General features: G+C 41.8%; 1 protein-coding gene across 1 annotated transcript in view; it reads left to right on the forward strand.

The window, feature by feature from the left end:
• The first annotated feature begins 235 nt into the window (after nucleotides 1-235).
• Nucleotides 236-22,512, forward strand: part of POLN (DNA polymerase nu) — a 143,859-nt gene continuing 121,582 nt past the window's right edge. The window contains 7 exon segments of the mRNA XM_075993424.1: nucleotides 236-687; nucleotides 3,127-3,195; nucleotides 4,782-4,842; nucleotides 5,523-5,587; nucleotides 12,672-12,755; nucleotides 13,091-13,183; nucleotides 21,614-21,670. Coding sequence (XP_075849539.1) covers nucleotides 511-687; nucleotides 3,127-3,195; nucleotides 4,782-4,842; nucleotides 5,523-5,587; nucleotides 12,672-12,755; nucleotides 13,091-13,183; nucleotides 21,614-21,670 — 606 coding nt within the window. The 5' untranslated portion in view covers nucleotides 236-510.

The following is a 22,512-nucleotide window of genomic DNA, read 5'->3' on the forward strand; positions in this document are numbered from 1 at the left end:
CCACCCACCACAGCACTCAGTGATGAGGATGCCACATGTGCTCAGGCATCTCCTGCTCTTTTTCCTTTTACCCGGGAGGCCTGGGCTCCTGATGCCACCATGCAGGGCCAGGGAAAACAGCCTGGCTAGAGGCTGGGTTGGGGCACTTAGCAGACAGGAATCCCAGGGGAAAGGAGCAGAGACAGGAAGAAGAAAGTGGGGCCTAGGACTTTGATAGCTTCTAACATGTTTTGGAGAGATCCAAATTCCATGTGAGCTTGGAATCCCACTCTTTTTTGACTGTGTGAGATCTGCTTCTATAACGTGATGCCCATGGAGATGGGCCATGTAGGACCTGGGTTCATTGAAGCCAATTCATCAGAGGTTTAAAATTCTCAAGAATGAAAGTCACTTCGGCCTGGCTCTGTAATCTGAGTGGATGGTAACATTATTATTATTATGCATTTGAACCTTAAGAACTTTGTCAAAGCAAGAAAAATGACAATTATTGTTTTTTCTTGGGATGACTAAATGAACCTTTTCTTTTTAGTTGCTGATTTTGTAGGGCTAGATCCCAGAATTGCTGCTTGGCTTATAGATCCTAGTGATGCCACACCCTCTTTTGAAGATTTAGTTGCAAAATATTTTGAAAAATCCATTACAGTTAAAGTGGGCAGCACATATGGAAATTCCTCAAGAAATATAGTGGTGAGTTGTTTTAAGATAAGGTTTTATCAAACTTAATACAATCCTAATGTTTTTCTAGAGACTTTTCCTACTTTACAGGTAGTCTAATAGTAAAAAGAACACTTCCAATATTCATTTTCACTTATTCAACACAAATATTCTTGGTCCTGGCATTTCTGGTGGAAGATGTTGAATAAGGATGAGTAATTTCCATTCTTCCATGAAACTTGTTCCTGGGAAAGCCCGTTCACAGTGTGATTCTTCTAAATAGACTTTCTGGGGCCAAAGTCACCTGCTCCCTGAGTGGACAGTTGCTCATTCACAAATCCTTAGTGCTAATGATATGGCCACCATGCCGAAGTCCCAGGACAGCCACTGCTCAGTTCATGTAGGGACTGCTCCAGTGCATCTCTCTAGGGCTTCCCCTGCTGGAGTGGCCCCTGATTGTCAGGAAGCACTGTCTGAACTCTGCATGGATCCCAGAGAGAAGCCCCAGAGAGGGCTCTGTTAGAAGTGGCGTGGCCACAGTCTTTTCAGGCTGCTTAGTTTTCAGCAAACAGCTAAGTGGTAAATCCAACTGCTTGAAGAATATGCAGAATGCTGGGGAAGCTCAAGGACTCAAAGCACAGCAGGAGGTGATGTGAGCCTGTGCTGTGTGCTGGGCATTGAGCTGGGGGCATTTACTTCATGCACTTCCTCCCCACAGACCATCTGGGAGGTGAAGGTCTGTGTTAATAGGGATTGTAAATAACAGAAATGCACTCTCCCTTAATTTTAAAAGAGATTTATTAGAAGGATAGGGGGTAGCTCACAGAATCAGAGGAAAAGCAGAACTGGGGCTTGAGAAGAACAGAAGCCAGGTGGCCCTGGGATACAGGGAACCAGAACGGCTAGGCACAGTGCCAACGCTAAGCCATGACCTTTTCTTTCCCTGGGTCACTTTTGTCCAAGATTCAAAGTTTTGGCACTTGAAGAATGTTTCCTTTCCCTCCCCGTGCCTCACGTTTACCCCCCACCAGAGGAGGGCAGGGCATCTTGGTTAGTATTCCTCCCCAGATTCCGTGCTGTCAGGCAAGGGAACTTCTCCAAACAGAAGTTGAGGTATTATATTATTGGAAGAAGGAGTTGTCCATCATGTGTTATCAGTTTCAGTTTACAGATGAGAAAACTGAGGTACAGAAAGGTTAACTACATGTACCTTGCCCAAGGCCAGGTTGAAGTCAGGGTTCAACTCATCCACACTCCAGGCAGAGAAGAGGCAGCCTCAGATACAATTCTATTTATATCTTATTGGCCAGATGTGTGTTTGTAGTAGAGCCATGCAGTGCATGAGGGCAGGGAGTGGAAGGCTGGCCATTAATCTATACCCTGCTGCTCTGAAAAGGTAGTATGAATTGTTCAGGAAAAAGGAAGAGTTCCAGGCAGAGGGAGTGGCATGAGAATGGTAAGGACTTACAGAGAACAAAGCTCCTTTGGGGAGACAGCAAGACCAGTATGGGAAAGGGAGAGGTGACTGTGGGAGCCAGAGGAGACGTGCAGAGCCTTGTCACACGGGCTGGGCCAAGGGGTTGGCCCTGTGTTGGGACCATTCAAAGTGGGAGTCACATAGTCAGCCTTGGAATTTGTGGGCAGCCATGTGGAATTCTGCCTGGTGGCAGCTGAGAACTTTCCGTGGAGCTTCTCCTCTACTGGGTATTCCTGACCAGTCTTTCATAAGAAAGCCTCAGTTAAGAAGTGACTAGGAGACAATGCCAGATTGTGTGTAGCCGGCCACTGGTTCACTGGGGGCTCACTGTAATCTGAGGCCTTTATTAGAAAACTGAGTCTGAGTGGCCTAGAGTTAGGGGCATCCTTTGGTAGAGTAGGGTGTTGAACAGGAGATCCTGGAGCTCCATGTCAGGGGAAGGAGAATTAGACTGCCTGTGGAAGGGCTACATCTCATCCCATCTCCCTTCTTTGTCATTTGGGCACAGACTCTTGTTTGTCAATCTCTTAAGGACTCTGTGTGTATCTGTCTTAATGTGAGAATGGACGGTGGGTGTGGAATGAGGTAGCAACCCTTGTGGGTGCAGGGTGGTGGAGCCCAGAGAATGGGGCTGTGGGATCCAGAGGGGCCAGTCCTTTTCCACCCCTACCACCATCTAATCATTACATCTTAGATATTAGGTTTCTTTGGAGTTCTGTTTCTCAATCTGTAAAATGAGAAAAAACTCTAGGTTGGGAGAATGTGTCCAGCTACAGATAGCTCATACTTGCATAGTAGAGGTACTTTCCATAGATTGGAACTCATCTTCTTGAGGTGGTTCGTGATACTACCACATACGTACTATCTGCCAGCGAAAGCTTCATGGGATTTCACTAGGAAACATTTTGTGAGTCTTGTCAGTTCTCAGATGGTGACGACTGCCACCAAGTTTGCCACCAAGTTGGTCTAATTTTTAATACTTTTGTTCTTTAAAGCATCAGAATGTACTTGTGAACCTGAGGATACTCTACAGACTTACGATGGACCTTTGCTCTAAATTGAAGGCAAGACATTATACTGTAATTTCTGGCTGACAGGAGCTTTTGCTCACTGTTTGTGCAAGGGTTCTCTTTTCATTTGCACCCATCCTCACAGGGGAAGGAAACAAAACATTGAGTTCTAAGACCAAAATAACCAGTGTATCATTTAGAAAATAATAGTCTAGAATGATAAGACCTGAAGTTTTAAAAATAGGTTGAAAACAATTGTAACATTTTAAAAAGCCTCCTCTTTAACTGGGGTATTTTCAGTGCTATAGTTACCATAAAAGCTGAGAATTTATTTTGGTTAATAGTGGGATGGACATTGTGCCTCTTAATTTGGCAAAAAAAAAAAAAAATAGTGGGATGGACAGAGCTTTACTCAAACAGAATCTTACTGGGAAGCAGACAGCCATTGGAACCAACAAATGAAAAGAGTTGAATGAAGGGACTATGTCCAGATGTGAGAGCAGAGTGAAGGAAACCACAAAGTGGAGAAGCCTCCAGGGATAAGCGATAGCCAGATGTTTTTCCACACTAGGGCTCCAAGGGCCAGCTGGAGACAACCTCTCTCTCTCACCCCATCCTCAGTCTCTTGCTGGTACCCAAATGGGTGAAATCAGTCTGAGGGCAGAGAAGGAGCCTAGGTGATATGGCCAGGAGAGGTCAGCCCTGTCACAAGGGCAAGGACAGGGCAGAGGAGGGTCTGGAGGGGCAACAAGAAACATGAGAGTAGGAGTTGGAAGATGAGGCCCAGGACTCTCTCACTGGCAGCAAGAAAGAATAAAAATGGTGAAACTCTAATAAAGAGCATGGGAGGTGGTCGGGACAAATAGAAAGAGATTTCGTACTCTTAGAGGAGGTGACCTGCTATAACGATTCCAGTGCTCCCCAAATTAATCCATAGTGTCAGTGAAAAATCAACAAGAATTCTAAGTAACTTTTTGGGAATTCAGTAAGCCTATTCTGAAATTAAAATTATTCTGGAAGACTAAAAGTCCACACATACTTAAATTAATCTTTAAAAGGAGAAAGAGGCTGGGTGTGGTGGCCCATGCCTATATTTTGGGAGGCTGAGGTGGGAGAATTGCTTGAGCCCAGGAGTTTGAGATGAGCCTGGGCAAAATAGTGTGACCCTCTCTCCCCTACCAAAGCAAAACAAAACAAAACAAAAAATAAGCCGAGCATGGTGGTGTGTACCTATAGTCCCAGCTACTTGGGAGGCTAAGGCAGGAGGATCACTTGAGCCCAGGAGTTCCAACCTGCAGTGAGCTATGATTGTACCACTGCACTCCAGCCTGAGCTACAGAGTGAGAGCTTATCTCTTAAAAAAAGAGACAGAAAGAGTAAAGAAAATGGGGATGGGCCTTGGCATATCTGATATTTCTAAATAGCTCTAACTGGGTCTTGGTAATAAAATAGGCTCCTGATAGGAAATAGGAGTTTTATTAGGAAGAACAAGAGAGAGGAGTGGAGGTTGGGGTAGGAAACCAATCATGATAGGAGCTGCCTCAATTCTAGCTCAACAAAATTAAGTAGGCTTTTCAATAAAATGCAGATACAAATCATAATTTAAAGTAACATTGATATAATTTCTTCCTATGAAATAGGTTTATGGTTTATGGCAACTATTTTGTACTTTGGAGCTTCCTCTGATACCAATTTTGGCAGGTAAGTTACCATAAAGAGGAACTACAGTCATTTTCCTAGAGAATTCTTTACACTGTTTGAGATGAGTGTTTAACTTACTTTGAAGTAGGCAGTGTTGCACTGGAGTGATAGCAAGCCCATTGTTCTCTTTCTGTAACAAGAGAGGTTGGACTGCATCACGTCTTGGTCTGGAAGGACTAGAAGGTTCTGACATCCCTTCTGTACTATCTATCCAGGAGGAACAGGCATCTCTGGGTGTTTTATACTTTAGTGGTTGTCTCTAATCCTGGTTTGTTGTCCTTGTAACCCTCCCCCTTCATCTGATGGAGTTTTGAGAACCTCCCTGTAAGAACCATCGCAGGGCTTTCTTCTGCCTTTGCCTCTAACCCAGGTCCTGCTGGGTGCTGCACTGGCCAGGGAGTGACTCTTCATTCACAGTGTGGAAAGGGCCAGGCCATAGCTTGCCAGCATAGTCCCCATGCCCACTCCCACCTCAAAGGCCAGCTCTGTCAATGCACCTGCCTCCCTGTAACACAGAGATCCTGACCAATCCTGTGAGGAGGTTGGCATGTAGCAGGTGCTGAGTAAATGGCAGTCACTGTCATTATTGCCCTCTTTAGAGAGTGAGGCCTCTGAGTCTTTACTAAAAAGGATTCATTAATGCAATGCAAATAGGATCTGATTTGATTTTTAAATCTCAGTGATGGAGAGCCACAGCATTCAGGTGAATAAAGAAGCAATGGAGAGGACGTCAGCACTTCTTGGGGTAAGTTACCATTTCCGATTGTTTGTGCTTGTTGTCTCTCTCCTACATGGCAGATTGTTCTCAGTGGCAGCTCTATAGTAAATTCTGCTTTTCTTCCCCTCCTCATTGAAGTTGACACTGTTCGTCCTTCTCTCTGACTCCTGCAGGGGAGGACCAAGCATTGAAAAGATTTAAATGGCATTGAATCTAGTGCATATGTGTCAGGGGAGTTCTTTTTTTTTTTTTTTTTGAGACAGAGTCTCACTTTGTTGCCCAGGCTAGAGTGAGTGCCGTGGCGTCAGCCTAGCTCACAGCAACCTCAAACTCCTGGGCTAGAGTGATCCTTCTGCCTCAGCCTCCCGGGTAGCTGGGACTACAGGCATGCGCCACCATGCCCGGCTAATTTTTTATATATATATCAGTTGGCCAATTAATTTCTTTGTATTTATAGTAGAGACGGGGTCTCACTCTTGCTCAGGCTGGTTTTGAACTCCTGACCTTGAGCAATCCGCCCGCCTCGGCCTCCCAAGAGCTAGGATTACAGGCGTGAGCCACAGCGCCCGGCCTGGGGGAATTCTTTAATGAATCTTCAGGGTCTTTTTCAAAAGTCAGCTTTTTCTTACAGGAACATTGCCCCCTGTGGTTTGGTGAAGGAATTCTTGGGTTTTTGGAAAACAAATATACAGAGATAAATAGAGATGCATGAAAAAAATGCAAAGAAATATTCCTCTTAAATTTTCTTAAAGGAAACTTTGGTATAACCATCACCACGTCCAGCCTGCAGCCCAGCTGGATGCTGGTTTTCAAGCCCTACAGGGTAGCTAGAAGATGGTAGCTGCCATCTGTGTCAGACTTTTAGTAAGGACATAATGGTGTCTTGTTATGTGTTTAGTTTCTATTTTCCTGATTGCTAATGTCAACCAGGAAGAGGTGAAAAGCATGGAATTTCCAGAAGCCCAGTATGCTTTCTCTGACAGAACCCACTTCCTACTGCCAAAAGTAACCACCTGGCTACAACCAGGCTACTGCCTGACTTTGTAGCCATTTCAGGGTTGCTTTGCTTTATAGCTTTTTTACTTCAATGCCTAATGTGGTTTAGCTTTGCATTTGAACTATAAGTAAATCAGTGGTTTGTGTGCAGCCTTTCACTCAGCTTTCTGCAACTCAGCTCCACCTGCCTCGACTCAGCTTTCTGCACCTCAGCTCCACCTGTGTCGTTGTGTGTCTTCCTCTGTGGACTGTGCCGCCTTCGGTGTCTTTGTCCCACTGCTGGCAGGCATGTGGTTGTTTCCTGGTGGTAGACATTACAAACCACACTACACTCCTGAGTGTGTCCCCTGTTCTTATTGGGTATTAGGTGGGGTGGTGCTGCTGGAGCACAGGGGAGGTATTGCTCAGCTTTATTCAATAATGCTGAATTGCTTTCCAGAGTCTCACCCACCAGAATGCACACAGGGTCCTGTTCTTGCACATCTTCACCTCTCCTGGCTGTATCAGACTTTTATTTTTTATTTATTTTATTTTTTCAGATGATTATTTAATTTGTAAATATTGTACAATTTTTCTTTTTTGAGACAGGGTTTCACTCTCTTGTCCATGATAGAGTGTAGTGGCATGATCATACTCACTGTAACCTCAAGCTCCTGGGCTCAAGCAATCCTTCTGCCTCAGTCTCCCAAGTAGCTGGTACTGCAGGTGCATAGCACCATACCTAGCTAATTTTTCTATTTTTAGTAGAGATGGGGGTCTCATGCTTGCTCAGGCTGGTCTCAAACTCCTGACCTCAGGTGATCCTCCCACCTAAGCTTCCCAAAGTGCTAGGAATTATTGTACAAATTTTAACAGCTTAAATTATATATACAGCCAAATAAAGACTTGCATTAATGATTGGTGGGGCTTATGTCATAGTATCAGTGTGTTGGGCTTCATTTCCTTGATGAGGCTGTAGACTTGAGAATGGCCTGGAATCTCCAGGAGTGAGGGTTTCCTGTAAGCCAGCACTGGGGACATTGTTGATCACAAACTGATCAGGACGATATGCCCATTTTACACCTGGGAAAACTGAAGCCCAGAGAAGTTCAATATAGTAGCTTAGGTCAGAGACCAAGTAAGAAAGCCAAGATCTGAAAGCTGTCTTAGCCAGATTGATGCTGGAGTAGGCTGGGAACTCAGACCTTTTCCCTGTGACTCCAAGGATGGGGCAAATGTGAAGGTTGGTTGGGTGGGATGGGCTGACAGGGGCAAAAGACTACCTTGATTTTCGGTCAGCAGGCTGGGGAAGATGACCCTGTGCTGGGCTGCAAGGAGCTCCCAGGTACTCCCTGGTGGTCAGGCCAGCCAGAGCCTAATCCCTTAACACCTGGAAGGTGGAAACCCTGTCAGCCCCAACTCTGTTCTGGAATGGAACAGAGACCTTGGAATCAGCCTCCTACTTCTGTGTCAGAAAGAAAGAGCCCAGGGGCTGACATGAGCACTCTGGGCACCCATGTTCAGCACTACACTTAGAACTGAAGACCTCCAGGATCCATGCCAGAGAAATCTGTGTTCTCTATAGTCTATACCAAGCAAGGGCTTGGGAATGTTCGCAGCAGTGAGCCCTAGAGGGCCAATGAAGAAATCTTCCCAGTGGGTGTGCCCTGTGCTACCCTCCCCTAAATTAGGTTGGGATACTGCTTTCACCAGACAGTAACCCCTAGAATCTGAGTCCAAGCTGAGTAACCAGTACTGCTTTCACCAGTTAATAGCTTAGTGGCAAAGGATCTCATTAAACCAATATCCCATTTCTGGGAATTAACCAGTCCAGTTAAGCAATTGTGACTCATTTAAGGAGATGGCATTGCAGACCAGCTCTTAGAAGAAAAGCAAAGGTTAATATTGGAAACAGTCTATAAACCAGTTTCTTTACAGGCGTCCTCAAACTACGGCCCGTGGGCCACATGCAGGTGTTTTTGCCCATTTGGTTTTTTTACTTGAAAACAAGATATGTGCAGTGTACATAGGAATTTGTTCATAATTTTTTTTAAACTATAGTCCAGCCCTCCAATGGACTGAGGGACAGTGAACTGGCCCCCTGTTCAAAAAGTTTGAGGACCCCTGCTTTAGAGTCTAGAGGGCAGTCAGTCGAGGTGTCTAGATGTTAGACTAGAAATATCTTCATTTAAAGTAGAAGTAGGCAGTGGCAATCTGACAGATTTTTCTGGTCTATAATTTGTCATAAGGTTGTTTATACATGATCTTTAGTTTGCAGGGACTCAGGAAAACAGTACTTGAGATATCAGTGAGTCTAAGTCAGAAAAATAGAAAAAAAAATTGGAAAAGTTAGTTTGGAGACTTGTGGCAAGGAAAGAATTCAGGATTTAGTCCAAATTGTAGGCAAATAATAAACACTCAAAAACAATGGTCAGAGATAGAATCTAATAACAAGTATACTGTAGTTTTCTTCTGAAACATAATTTTTCTCTCTCCAGTCCTCCATTTTTTTTTTTTTTTTTTGAGACAGAGTCTCAGTCTGTTGCCCAGGCTAGAGTGCCATGGCACTAGCCTAGTTCACAGCAACCTCAAACTCCTGGGCTTAAGCAATCCTACTGCCTCAGCCTCCCGAGTAGCTGGAACTACAGGTATGCGCCACCATGCCCAGCTATATATATATATGTTTTTTAGTTGTCCAGCTAATTTCTTTCTTCCTATTTTTTAGTAGAGACAAGGTCTCGGTCTTAGTCTCGAACTCCTGAACTCAAACGATCTGCCTGCCTTGGCCTCCCAGAGTGCTAGGATTACAGGCATGAGCCACCACACCTGGCCCCAATCTCCCATTTCTACCAAAAATAAATGATAGTAGGACCCATTTATCTGAAAAATAAGTTTTACTCTTATTATACTTGGCCTGATTATTTGCATAAAGTATGGCAAGAATAGTGGTGGCCCTATATGCTCTTTTTGAGTTGGCTTTGCTGGAACTTTTTCATAAGGAATTTCAGATTAGACTTCTAAAAGCCTCTCGAGGATAGGAAGCCAAGCCAAAGATTCACTGTCAGCCTGTGCCTATAATACCTGTACAAACTGGGTGAATTCCTCTCTTCTCAAGGTCCCCAAAATATCTTGAGTTTCTTGGGCCTGTAGGAAAATAACGTTATTTACTTACCACGAGGTCAGGAACCTTGTAAGGAAATAGTGTAGACAAAGTACCAGACCAGTCTCTTTCCAAGTCTATTGGTTTTATAGTCAACCTCAATTCCTCAAAGCATCCTGGTAATATATGAAAATACTATATTCTAGTCAAAACTTTGATAAAATAACCAGTGTCTCCAATTGTGTCTTGTCATAGAGAAAACACATTCTTATTGAATTTATGTAAATAACTATATTGCCATAATATAAGAATACTTATGAATAGTATCCAGATTCTGGAGAAATTGAGTAAATGTTTCAATTTTTCACAAAAGTATACTTTACCCAATTGCTGTAAGCTCTAATACCTTAAGAGAAAAAAATTTTTCTTAACTCTGGAAAACAAAACATAAAAAGAATTCACAATGTTGCAAGCAAAAAGTGAGTCCAGTTTTTTTCATTGGAGTTTTTAAATTTTTTTTCACCCAATCCAATTGAATAAGGCGAAAATCATTAGCAGAGATCTGTATTTCAGAGTATTTGTCAGAGTCTTTTCCATGAACCTCCTTGAAGACATAACACATTAGGATTTGCAAAGAGCTTTTAGAAAAAAATGCATCAGAAGAAAGCAATTTGCCACAAATATCAGAGTTTTAGGAATCTCATACAATTTTGGAGCATGTATTAACCCATTTATACAAATGTAACTCCATTTCTTATTTGACAGTGCTTCATATATGATTTTAACATACCAAATAAGCCTACTGTGTCTCTCTTGGAGATCCAGGGGCTCTTTTTGGAATGTCAAAAAGTTAGTTCAAGGTCAAAAAGACTTAATTTGGAATTTGAAGTTTGATTTTGGGGAGTTTGTCAAATATCAAAGGTTTGAAACAGTTGGTATCAGAATAGGGTCACAGATCACTGTAAAATAATAGTCATTCATTTAGTCAAAGTGATAATTAAAAATTTCAAAAAGAACAAAAACTACTCCAACTTACTTTTGATTAATAAAAAAAACATCAAAGCAGAAAAACCTTTACCTAAGCTCTCTTTGATAGAGAGGAGACAGTTTTCTAAAAATCAAAAACACTAATAAAGACAACATGAGGCAAACTCTCCCATTTTTTTTTTTTGCAATTTATTCCAAAGGTAAACAAGTCTTTTACTATTTCTTATTACTACTACATGAAAATCTTGTTTAAAAAAGAAAAGTGAATTCTACCTTTGCATCATTGTATCATTAATACTAAAACTAAATTTAATAAAACCTTATAAATAAACCCATCTATAATATCTAAACTAAACAAAATTAATTTTCCTTTAACAAAAATCACATCCTCATGTTTTTAAATAACCTTCCTTAGCAAAACATATTCTACTTTTCTTGTATACTTTGCATTTAGAATTATTTCTCTTAGTAGTTTTAATAATATATATCTTAGCTATAGGTTTAACTCTTAGTATCCCTAATTTCTGGTGAAAATCTAGCAGGGATAGTACACATTTGTCTGACTAGTAGCCTCAGGCAAAAATGTCTAAAATTTTGAAGACATTTCTATTTTACTTTACTAATAATTTTAAAACTATATTTATTTGTCAAAGATTACTAAAGTCACATGAATTTTGAAAGCATTTGGACTAGTTATTTAATTTATGAATACTCATTTATTTATAAGTCAGTTTGGTATTATGTAGACATGTATACATAGATTTTTATATATACATAAAAATACAGACAAACACAAAGGTTTAATAGCTTTGATTTTAAAATTTTATCCATGAGACCAATAAAACTCACTAATTTAAGGTGACAGTTGGATTAAATTGTGCCTCTGTAAATGAAACAAGTTAAATTTTATTTGTCCCACATGGCCAAAGCCCTTACCAAGTTTTAGAAAAAAGAGGGTAGCAAATTTATATATCAAAGCCCAGAGAAAGAAATTTAAGTTTTTTTAAAGAAGGATTTGGGTGTGTTACTTATAAGAAGATTAAAAATGGATACAAGGTAATACAAAACTGTAGGATTTTATAAGGAAGCATACAGATAATCCTAGAGAAAATTCAAAAATATTTTCAAAATAACCAGCTGAATGCCAGAAATTCTTATTTTGGAGACCAATGTAGTTAGATAGGTGACTTCTAATTTAGTCTTCATTTTCCAACTGGACCACTGAGATCAAGGCAGAACACATTAATGAATAGGGCCAAAATAGCATTTGTAGTTTTCAGGGCCTAATACTTACAAATCTGAAAAGCAGAGCATCTAGATCCCCAGAAATCATGGATCTCATTTTTCACACTTAATCCCAAGTCCTCAAAAAGAGAGAAATACCAAGGGACTGAGCCATGCAACTCTTCCACAGTGCACCCTCCTGTAGGGATATTCCCCTGAGGCTGATGGGAAACCTAGCACCAATCAGCTCACTCTGTTATCAGCCCATCGCCCACAAGGGTCTTATTCCTTAGTAGTGAGTGTTCCCATAGCCTCCAAGTGTCCAACCCTCATTTTTCTCATCTAAACACACAAAGAAACAAGGAGCCCACCTGTAGTAAAAACCATTCACTGAAAGGGTCTGCTCAAGTCTTTTATCCATTTTTATGTTTTTTCTTACTGATTTATAGGACATCTTGATATATTCTGGATATGAGCTTGTTACCTATACCTTCTACCTCTCTGTGTTGTTTTATGTGATGCTGGGTGCCTTTTCTCATCCTAATGCTAGAGAATTCATTCTTTCCCTCCCTCATTTTCCCTTCTTCATGTATTATTATTTTTACTTCTTTTAGGTCCTTTTCTTAGGTTTGGGAAAGGGTGATTCTATGAGCATGAGTATTCCACCATGAGTCAAAATATGTATTTTCTTAATGTCCTTTTTGGTAAATTATAGATTATTTTTTATTCTATTAAGAGCTTTTGTTGGGAGTTGTTTGGACTAATTAAATAATTTTAAATTTTGAAAACTATTAATGAGATTAATTGTGTTTATCATATTTTCAGGCTCATCTCAAGGAATTAGAGCAAGAAGCCCATTTTGTTGCAGGGGAACAGTTTCTTATAATGAGTAATAATCAGCTTCGAGAGGTAAAGCTAAATTTTGATCCTTTCATAAAATATATTTCCTATTTAGGAGTTATAGGGAGATTAATTCTGATTTTATAAATATGTTGACTATCTGAAAAGTATGTAAGCTGTTCATGTCTCTCACATGTAATGAACACATTGAGATTCATTAGTTCAAAGCCTTTAAATCCAAGACAAGTACTAAGTCAGAATTTTAAGCATTTTGTGATATCTATTTGGGTGTACAGATAGTGTGGATGTATCTTCTCTAGCTGGTGGCTTTAACTCTGTTATAGTAATGTCCATTTCTCTCAAATGTGCAACTCTCTCAACATGTGTAAATTGCTTTATTGAAGATCCTTTTTGGCAAGTTAAAGCTGCACCTGCTGAATCCAAGAAAGAGTCTTCCCAAAATGGGGCCACAGAAATACCCGTCCACATCAGAAGCTGTGGTAAGGTTATAAAGTCGTTGTTTTTCTTTTTGGAAGGATAGCATGTCTACACCACATGTAAGCTGACTCTCAGACCCATCCCCCAACCCCAAGCTTCCTTTGGAGGGCCATCCCCTCATGCTGCAGCAACCACTGTAGAAGAGGGGCTCCTTACCCCAAGGCTGCTCTCCTAGCTCTGGACCAAGGAATAAGTATACTTTTGTAGAAGCAGTTAATTGGCTTGACTTCCTACAAAGGATAATTTGGGGGAGTTTTGTTCTTAAAACCAAATTATTGACAATCTGTCACAACTTCTTTGTTTCTTGTCTATGAAAGAGACTGGAAATGGGTCATCAGTCTTCTCCTTTCCCCGAATTTATTTTGAGGAATTTTACCTACCCTTCTCTTGAGAGAAATACATTTTTAGACACACAGGATTTTGATGTAAATGATCCAAAGTACAAAAACAAATACAAAAAAACCCCAAAAAGACAAAGAGTAGTGAGATTCTACTCTATTACAAGTAGAGTATAAATAGATATTCAGAAGCCAGGAAGTAATTTTACTTAAAGGATATAGAGTGGAGGTCAGTAAATAAGTGAATTTATGTTATTGTGAATATTGGTTATTGCAGTGGGAACCAACTTTTGAGGTTCCAGTTTGTATTTTCTGTGTTCTGTCTTGCTTTTGACTTTGCAGCAGAGGAAAGTTTCCTTCTAAGACTTTTCTGGTCATGTTGCTTCTCCTGCACTGCATTCTCTCTGCTCGTCTCCTCTCTGTGAAGGTGCCTAGAGTACAGACCTTCATGGAGCTCACTGGCTGTGCCCACATGTGGCCCTCGGTGGTCCAGTGGGCAGTTTTTGAGTGAAGAATGGACTCCTTCAGCAGATGCTCTACTGAAGGAACTTGGAACCACCTTCTTCCAAATCCTGTCCTTCAAGTCATCTTGAAGGACATCTTCATCTAGTGAAGGACTCTGTCCTTCCCCAGATGCCAGGAAGCCCATGCAGAATAGTGGGTGAGAGCAGGGCCACTGGGGTCAGCCACCATTCTCATCACTTGACTGCTCTGTGTCTGTTTCCTGATCTGTAAAAGAAAGATGACAGTAGTACTTTCCCTCTTGGAATCTTGTGAGGATTCAGTGAGTGTGTCACAGTATTTAGGACTGTGCCTGCCATAAAAGCTCTCAAAAAACCAGTAAGTTTTGCCCACCTCATCCCAAAACCTGTGAGTCTTCTTTGACTTTCTTTCCACCTCACCCACAGCAAGTCTTACCCCTAGAGTGCATCTTAAATTGCCTGCTTCCCCCATCCCCACTGCCTCCACTGTGGTCACCTTTCACCCTGCTTCCTCTAGCCTCTGTCACCCCTGCTGGTCATTCCCCACATCCCAGCAGAGCCATCTTTCAAAAGCATTATAAAAATCATCTTACTCCTTAACTAAAACTTCCAGTGGCTTCCTACTACACTTAGAGGCAAATCCCAGGTCTAGGGCATGTCCCCGGAGCCTTGGGTCTGGCTCTGCCCTTTCCTTGGCCCCCTGCCGCTCCCCTCTCTCCTCCAATCCCCTGCTGAGCACATTTGTGCCCTCTCTGCACAAGCTCTTCCCTTAGTCCCCAGGCTCTTGCTGCAGATTTTGCACACTAGCTTCTGATTGTCCGCTTAAATATTGTTTTCAGGCTGGGCATGGTGGCTCACGCCTGTAATCCTAGCTTTCTGGGAGGCTGAGGCGGAAGGATAGCTGTAGCTCAGGAGTTCAACACCAGCCTGAGCACAGTGAGACCTTGTCTCAAAAGACAAGAAACAAACAAACAAAAGACAAAAAACAATACACAAAAATATTGTTTTCAGACCTTCTCTGGTCACCCATACTACAGTAAGGCCCCTGGTTGCTCCCTGTTTCTTCACATTGATTTATTTTCTGCACACAGCTTACAACTCCCTAAAGTTATCTTAGGTGTTTGCTTGCTTATTCCACTAGAACATAGGTTGTCTGGATCAAAGACTTCAGTTGGTTCCCAGAGCCAAAATGGCCTAAAACTAGCCCTGGTGGGCTGATCTGAAATATCTGTGGTTTGTTCACTGAGCACTGGGACAGCAGTGGCTCCTGGGAGCTGCACCCCATCTTGCTGCATAGACTCTGGCTTGGATCTCAGCACCACACAGCAAATGTGAGCAGCACACCCCCAAGCTCCAGCAGTGAGCACTGACTGGGAGAGCCATACATTGCCCCAGCTGGTTCATTTTCTGTCCTGGCACCAGCTGGCACTTTTACCCTTCCCTTTCGAGCTCCTTTCACTCTCCAGACAACCAGTAATGTAAGAAAGGAAATATAACTCTCTTCTGGTGTTGATATGTTCTTTTACAGAGTTAAAACAGTGACTTTAATGAAGACACTCATTTTTTTCCACAAGAACATGATTGACATAAATCATATTAGCCTCACTCTCTTATTTATTTATTGAGACAAGGTCTCACTCTTGCCCAGGTTGGAGTGCAGTGGCATCATCATAGCTCCCTGCAACCTCAAACTCCTGGATTCCATTGATCCTCCTGCCTCAGCCACCCCAGCAGCTGGGACTATAGGTACATGCCACCATGCCTAGCTAATTTTCTTTTTAAATAGAGACGGGGTCTTGCTATTGCCCAGGCTGGTCTCAAACCCCTGGCCTCAAGTGACCCTCTTGCCTCAGCCTCCCAGAGTGTTAGTATTACAGGCCTGAGCCACCATACCAGGCCCTCACTCTGTTATTTAACTGAACAAGTCATGCTTTTCATTCTGTGTATGTAAAGATTAACTTATACTAGGTAATACATGTTATTGGTTCCAAATTCAAAATTAAGACTCATTCTCACAACTTCCCTCTGTCTTCCCTGTCCCCTTCCCAGAGGCTGTGGTGAGTATTGCAGTTCTTCCTGCCCAAGGGCCTGTCCCTGCTTCCCTGCCCCTGTTCCTCCATGGCCTTAGCCTGGGCTACTGAGCTGGTGTTTGGTCATCATGTGTGGATGTGTTACTGTTCAGCTCCCCAACTAGCTGTAGCTCTAGCAGGGCATGGACTTTTTTTGTTCCTGAGTATTCCCAGTGCTTAGTACGATGCCTGGGGCATGGAATCTCAGTAAATCTCAGATGAGTCCCCCAAGTTTTTATACATGCTATTTTTTTCTCATTGTTTAATCTTGCATATTTACTCATTTCTAGTATGATTCTTCAACCATCGAGCTGTTTAGAAGTTGTCTTAAAATTTCTAAAATGTTTTGTTGATTTCTAAATTAAATGCACCATGGTTAGAGAATATGATCTATGCAATGTTCTTTGATACTCACCATCAGGATTCACCAATGCCTCATGTGGGCTGAAGAGTGCATGTCTCCTCACATCTGTGCAGGGTGGTGTTCTAGAGACCTGTGGCACCAAGCTGAAGGGTTCCTTTCCCCACTTTCTTCCCTCTCCTCAGAAGACACAAGGAATGGGGAACAAGGGTCCCTCCTTAACAACAAACTGAAGGAGGCTTTGATGTTTTTCCTCTCAGTGAAGTCACATATTTTCAGAACATCATAGGGGAAGGTAATACTGGGAGGTGGCCTGGCCTGGGGGTCAGGATTGTTGGATTTCAGACAGCCTCTCAGACCCTTGACTAACTGAGTTATACACGTGTACTGACCCCTTCTTCCAGGTGTCCAGTATATACCACGCATGCTGCTAGCTTTGGCATACAGCCATGAGCAGGACAGATGTCGTCCCTGTTTGGTTCAGCAAACATTTATTGTGGCCATGGCTTCATACTAGCTGTTTATTTATCATTTGGCGAGGAGAAGGTCTTTGTCATCATAAAATATCATTCCAGTAAGGAACAGTATTATTCAGGGTTCTCCAGAGAGATAGAACCAACAGGGTATATGTAGATACAGACATGGACAGATATATGAGAAGGGATTTTTTTTGGGAAATTGGCTCATGTGGTCATGGAAGCTGAGAAGTCCTATGATATGCCATGTGTAAGCTGGAGACCCAGGAAAGCTGGTGGCATGGCTCAGTCCAAGTCTGAAGGCCTCAGGACCAGGGAAGCTGTTGGTGTAACTCTCAGTATAAGGCCAAAGGCCTGAGTGCCTGGGGGACTGCTATTGCAAGTCCCAGAGCCCAATGGCTAGAGAGTCTGGAGTTCTGATGCCCAAGGGCAGGAGGAGAAGAGTATCTCTACTCCAGAAGAGACACAGATTTTGCCTTTCCTCTGCTTTTTTTGTTCCATCTGGGCCTCCAGCTGATTGAATTGTTCCTGTTCACATTCAGGGCAGATCTTTCCCTGTTCAGTCCACTGACTCACACACCAATGCCCTTTGGACATACCCTCACAGACATACCCAGAAATAATACTTTACCCACTATCTAGGTATCCCTTAATCCAGACAAGTTGACACCTAAAATTAACCATCAAAGGAACATATGTATCCAGCAGGATAAGATCTGTGCAGTGGTCCCTAACCTTTTTGGCACCAGGGACTGGTTTCATGGAAGACAATTATTCCATGGATGAGCATGGGGGGATAGCAGGGAGGCAGAGGTCGGGCGGTGATGTGTGTGATGGGGAGAGGAGGGGCTCTAAATACATATGAAGCTTCGCTCACTCACCCACCACTCACCTCCTGCTGTGCACTCCCCACCCCCTCCCTGTTCCTAAGTTTCATGGAAGACACTTCTGGATTTTCACCATTCTAATGGATGTTAGATATGTTGGGATTTAAATTTTTTTTTTTAAGCCAGTCAAATTTAGCAGTGAGAAAATATTTTTTAAAAGATCACTTTTGTAGCTGGTTGGAGAATAGAGAATACTTATTAATACACTCTCACAGGAGTCCAGGTGATAGCAGTGAAGATGGAGCAGATGGATTTTCAGAGCATTTTTAGAAGAGAAAGGACCTTCTAATATGTGAGTGTGAGCAAAAGTCAGGACGTGGGGTAATTCTGAATCTCTGAGTTATGCACCTGGGCAAATAGATATGGCCACCACTCAGGGAAAGCTGGGAGAAGAATGATTTACTGGGGAGGAAGGGGTTGTTTCCAATGTTCAGTTTTGACGCATCAGGACAGAAGTGCACATGAGAGGTTGACATGCCATGTCACATAGGCAGCTGGATCTGGACGGAGCTCAGGACAAGGCCTAGGCTGGAGATACACACTTGGAAACTTTCTGCTGATTTTTATTAAAGTCTCCCTGGGACAGTGGTCCTCTGCCCTGGCTGGTGATTTGGAACACACTGATGTCCAGGCCCACAGTTGGTCACTAAGTTAGAATAGCCGAGTGGCCTAGTCCTGGGCCTGTTTTTTGAAGCCTCCTTCCCCGCTGACTCTGATATGTAGACAGCGTTGATACACACAGATTTGAACTCTGAGAAACTGACATTTAGAGGTTAGAGAGAAATCAGGCGCCAGTGAGAGACTGTGGAGTGGACAGAGTGAGAAGGAAGGTCAGAAGAATGTGGTGTCAGGAGCCAGCACCAAGCACAGGGTGAGTGTGCAGAGCTGCACAGTTGACAGTGCCCTGCCTCTGACCCCAGCCTTGTGTGATCAAACTCCTAATTCTTACCAAGTGTTCTCAGGCTGCTTGAGTCGAGAAATACTGCTAGACTGTTGTTTAGAAAGTTATTTTGCAAGTAAAGTATGAAGATAAGGAGAGTTAGATGATCTTGAGCGGTTTTCTTGGCTAAGTATTTTTGTATGTTTTCATCCTTTGGATACCTCCACCAAGCAAACTGCAAATGTGGATTGTACTGAAGCAAAATTCCTCCCCGTTGATGATTTTATGGTTGATCATGACTCTTGTGTTCTCAGTCTTTATTCAAATAGGGAGTGATAAGATTTAGTGGTTTATACTATAACATTAAAATGGTATAATCAGTTCTCCCCCAAGTTTAAATAATCCAAATTAAAACCCTGGCAGGAGTTTTTTTGTAGAAATTGATAAACTGATCCCCAGATTTATATTGAAATGCAAAAAATTAAGAGAAGCCAAGATAATCTTGGGAAGAAAAAAAGTACTGTTTGAGAGTTTAGTCTGTTGGATATCAAGATTAATTATAAAGCAATAGGAATTACTAGAAATTACTTAAGCAATACCATTTGGTGTTGAGTCAAGGATGAACAAATAGACTAGTGGATCAAGATAGAAAATCCACAAAGAGACCTCCACAAGTATATGTGAAACCCATGGTTTCTGACAGGGCAGTGCTGTGAAGCGCTGAAGAAGACTGTTATCTAAGTAGCACTGGGCCAGTGTGGCTTGATCCCCTTTTCACACTGTACACAACGTAAAGCCAAGTGAATTGTACATCTAAATATAAAAACCAAACAGTAAAGACTGGAGAATGTATCATAAGAGAGTATCCCCAAGACCTTGAGGTAAGTAAACATTTGTAAACAGGATACAAAATGCATCAACCATATGGGAAAAGATTGATAAATTGGTTAACAGTAAAATTAAGATTCTCCATGAAAAGACACCATTAAACGAGAAAAAGCAAGCCACAGAAGGGGAGAATATATTTCTGGTAAATATAAGTGACCAAGAAAACCCTGTCCAGAATAAAAAAATTACTACATCAAGAAGAAAAAGACATACAAACCAGTTTTTCAAATAAGCAAAAGATATGAATAGGGTTTAAGAACATATACAATAGTAAATAAATATGGATAGTGTCCAACTTTATTCATCATTGAGGAAATATAAATTAAAACTTGAGTGAGATATCACTTCTCTTTTATCAGAATAGCTAAAATTAAGACCAATGATAACATGACAAAGATTTGGATCAACTAGAACTGTCATGCTTTGCTGATGGGTATAAACAGGTATGTTTAGAACTGGCAGCATCTCTGCTAAAATTGACCCAGCAATTTCACACCTCTTCATGTATATATTCAGAAAAATTCTGGAAATATGTTAACTAAAACTATGTACCAGAATGTTCATAGCAGCATTATTCATAATACCCTCAAAGTGGAAGAAAACCCAGGTATCCATCAAGGGTGTAATGGGTAAATAATTGTCCCATATTCATTCAGTTGAATATTATACAGAAGTACAAATAAATGAAATACTGCTTTATAAAACATAGATGGACCTTAAAATCATAATATTGAACAAAAGTAGCCATACCAGAATACCTGTCCTGTTCCATTGATATAAAGTCCAAAAGCAGGAAAAAGTAGCCTTCGGTGGTAGAGGTCAGAGTGGTAGTTAGCTCTGAGGAAGCAGTAGGTACCTACTGGGCAAACTGCAATGTTCCATTTCTTGATGTGGGTGGCAATTACACAAGTGTGTTCAGTTTGTCATAATTCAACAAACTGTGTTCTTATCCTGCACTTTCCTGTACATATGTTGTATTTTGATTTTTAAAGTTAATTTAAAAACTCATGGCCAGGCACAGTGGCTCATGCACTTTGGGAGGCTGAGGCAGGATCCCCTGAGGCAAGGAGTTAGAGACCAGCCTGGGCAACATAGCATGACCCTGTCTCTACAAAAAAATATTTTTAAAAATTAGCCAGGCATGGTGGTGTGTGCCTGTAGTCCCAGCTATTAACACTTGGGAGGCTGAAGTGGGAGGATCACTTGAGCCCAGGAGTTCAAGGCTGAAGTGAGCTATGATCATGCCACTGTACTCCAGCCTGGGCAACAGAGCAAGATCCTATCTCTAAGAAAGAAAAAAAAACAAAACAACCAAAAACCTCATACCTCTCTGAGATTATGCCCAGGTAACTGTGATTCAGCTGTGGGTGTTCCTCAACTATTGAGTTACATGTTTGTAGGCATCTTTGTAGCTTACTCCCCTATGTGGCATTTTACATATCCTGGATTTAAATTTCAGTAATTTAAATCTCAGGGGGATTTTATTTCCAAGTTTATGTGAAGTGCTTTTAGCTCCCATAAGGACAACAGAATGATTTTTGTAAGGGGTTAGATTAAAACACATGATAAACTGAGTTTATTATAAATCTTTGTTTTGGAAAATAGCTCAATTAGACCATTTATTCCTAGGATTTTCTCCAGCTGAAAATAAGTGTTTAAAATGTTAAAATAGGCCGGCTTGGTATCTCACGCCTGTAATCCTATCACTTTGGGAGGCCGAGGCAGGAGGATCCCTCAAGGTCAGGAGTTCGAAAGCAGCCTGAGCAAGAGCGAGACCCCCTGTCTCTATTAAAAATAGAAAGAAATTAATTGGCCAACTAAAAATATATAGAAAAAAAGTTAGCCAAGCATGGTGGCACATGCCTGTAGTCCCAGCTACTCAGGAGACTCAGGCAGAAGGATTGCTTGACCATAAGAGTTTGAGGTTGCTGTGAGCCAGGCTGATGACACGGCACTCTAGCCTGGGCAACAGAGCGAGACTCTGTCTCAAAAAAAAAAAAAAAAAGTTAAAACGAAGGAATTACATTGGTGATATTTTCATTTTTTAGTTAAATGCTTTGCAAGACCTTCACCCATTACCCAAGATAATTTTGGAATACAGGCAGGTAAGTTAATTTTTTTGGTAAGTTAGCTGGTGATGAAGGGAACCACATGGCCCTGTCTCTTAACAGAAATCCATAAGGGCTGAAGTCACCCTAACAGTGTTCGCAAGGGAATATAGTTTGTCAAGTTGAACTTGTGTTAGCACTGTTTATTTGCTCCCTGACATGATTTCACTCGAGTATGCAATCAGCCCTGCTCAGCATTGTGAATCCAAGAAGTCATAAATGGAAGAAGATTAATGAAATTTGGATGGAAATATCCAGTGTCATTGTGTGACTTCAGTGTGAATGAGATGTCCATCAGTTCTGTGTTTCTAAACACAAGGCCTCCCACAAAAGCCACCCCACTTCCCCTGGCTTCTAGGCCTGGCGAGATTGTTCTGCAGCAATGTTTTGTCATCTTGCATTAACCTTTACCAGGGATTTAATGATTTGCACTGATTCCTCTTCAAGCTACTCACCTTTTCTCTGTTTGTACACCTGCCATGTACTTCAGAAGTTCTCTATAGTATGTGAACCATGTTCATAACTTTGCCACCACCCATACTACAGGTACTGTTACTTACTGCCTGTGGCCTGCTGTCTTTGTGAGGGCCTGGCAGTGGTGAGGGGACACACCAAACCAGCCCTTTCTCCCAGAAGCAATGTAAGGATTGAGGGAGAACTAAAACAGGACCAGCACAGGGCATCTACTTATCTATGTATTTTTGCAACTTTTATGTAAATCTAGAATTATTCCAGAATAATACATTTATTTTTAAATCGTTGGGTGAACTCTTTCTCTGTGGGTCAGTGTTATGTAATCCTGATACACCTAAGGTCATTTTGGGGCCTCCAGAGTCGTC

This window comes from Microcebus murinus, chromosome 16 (genome assembly GCF_040939455.1).
Source record: "Microcebus murinus isolate Inina chromosome 16, M.murinus_Inina_mat1.0, whole genome shotgun sequence".
In the NCBI taxonomy this organism is placed as follows: Eukaryota; Metazoa; Chordata; class Mammalia; order Primates; family Cheirogaleidae; genus Microcebus; species Microcebus murinus.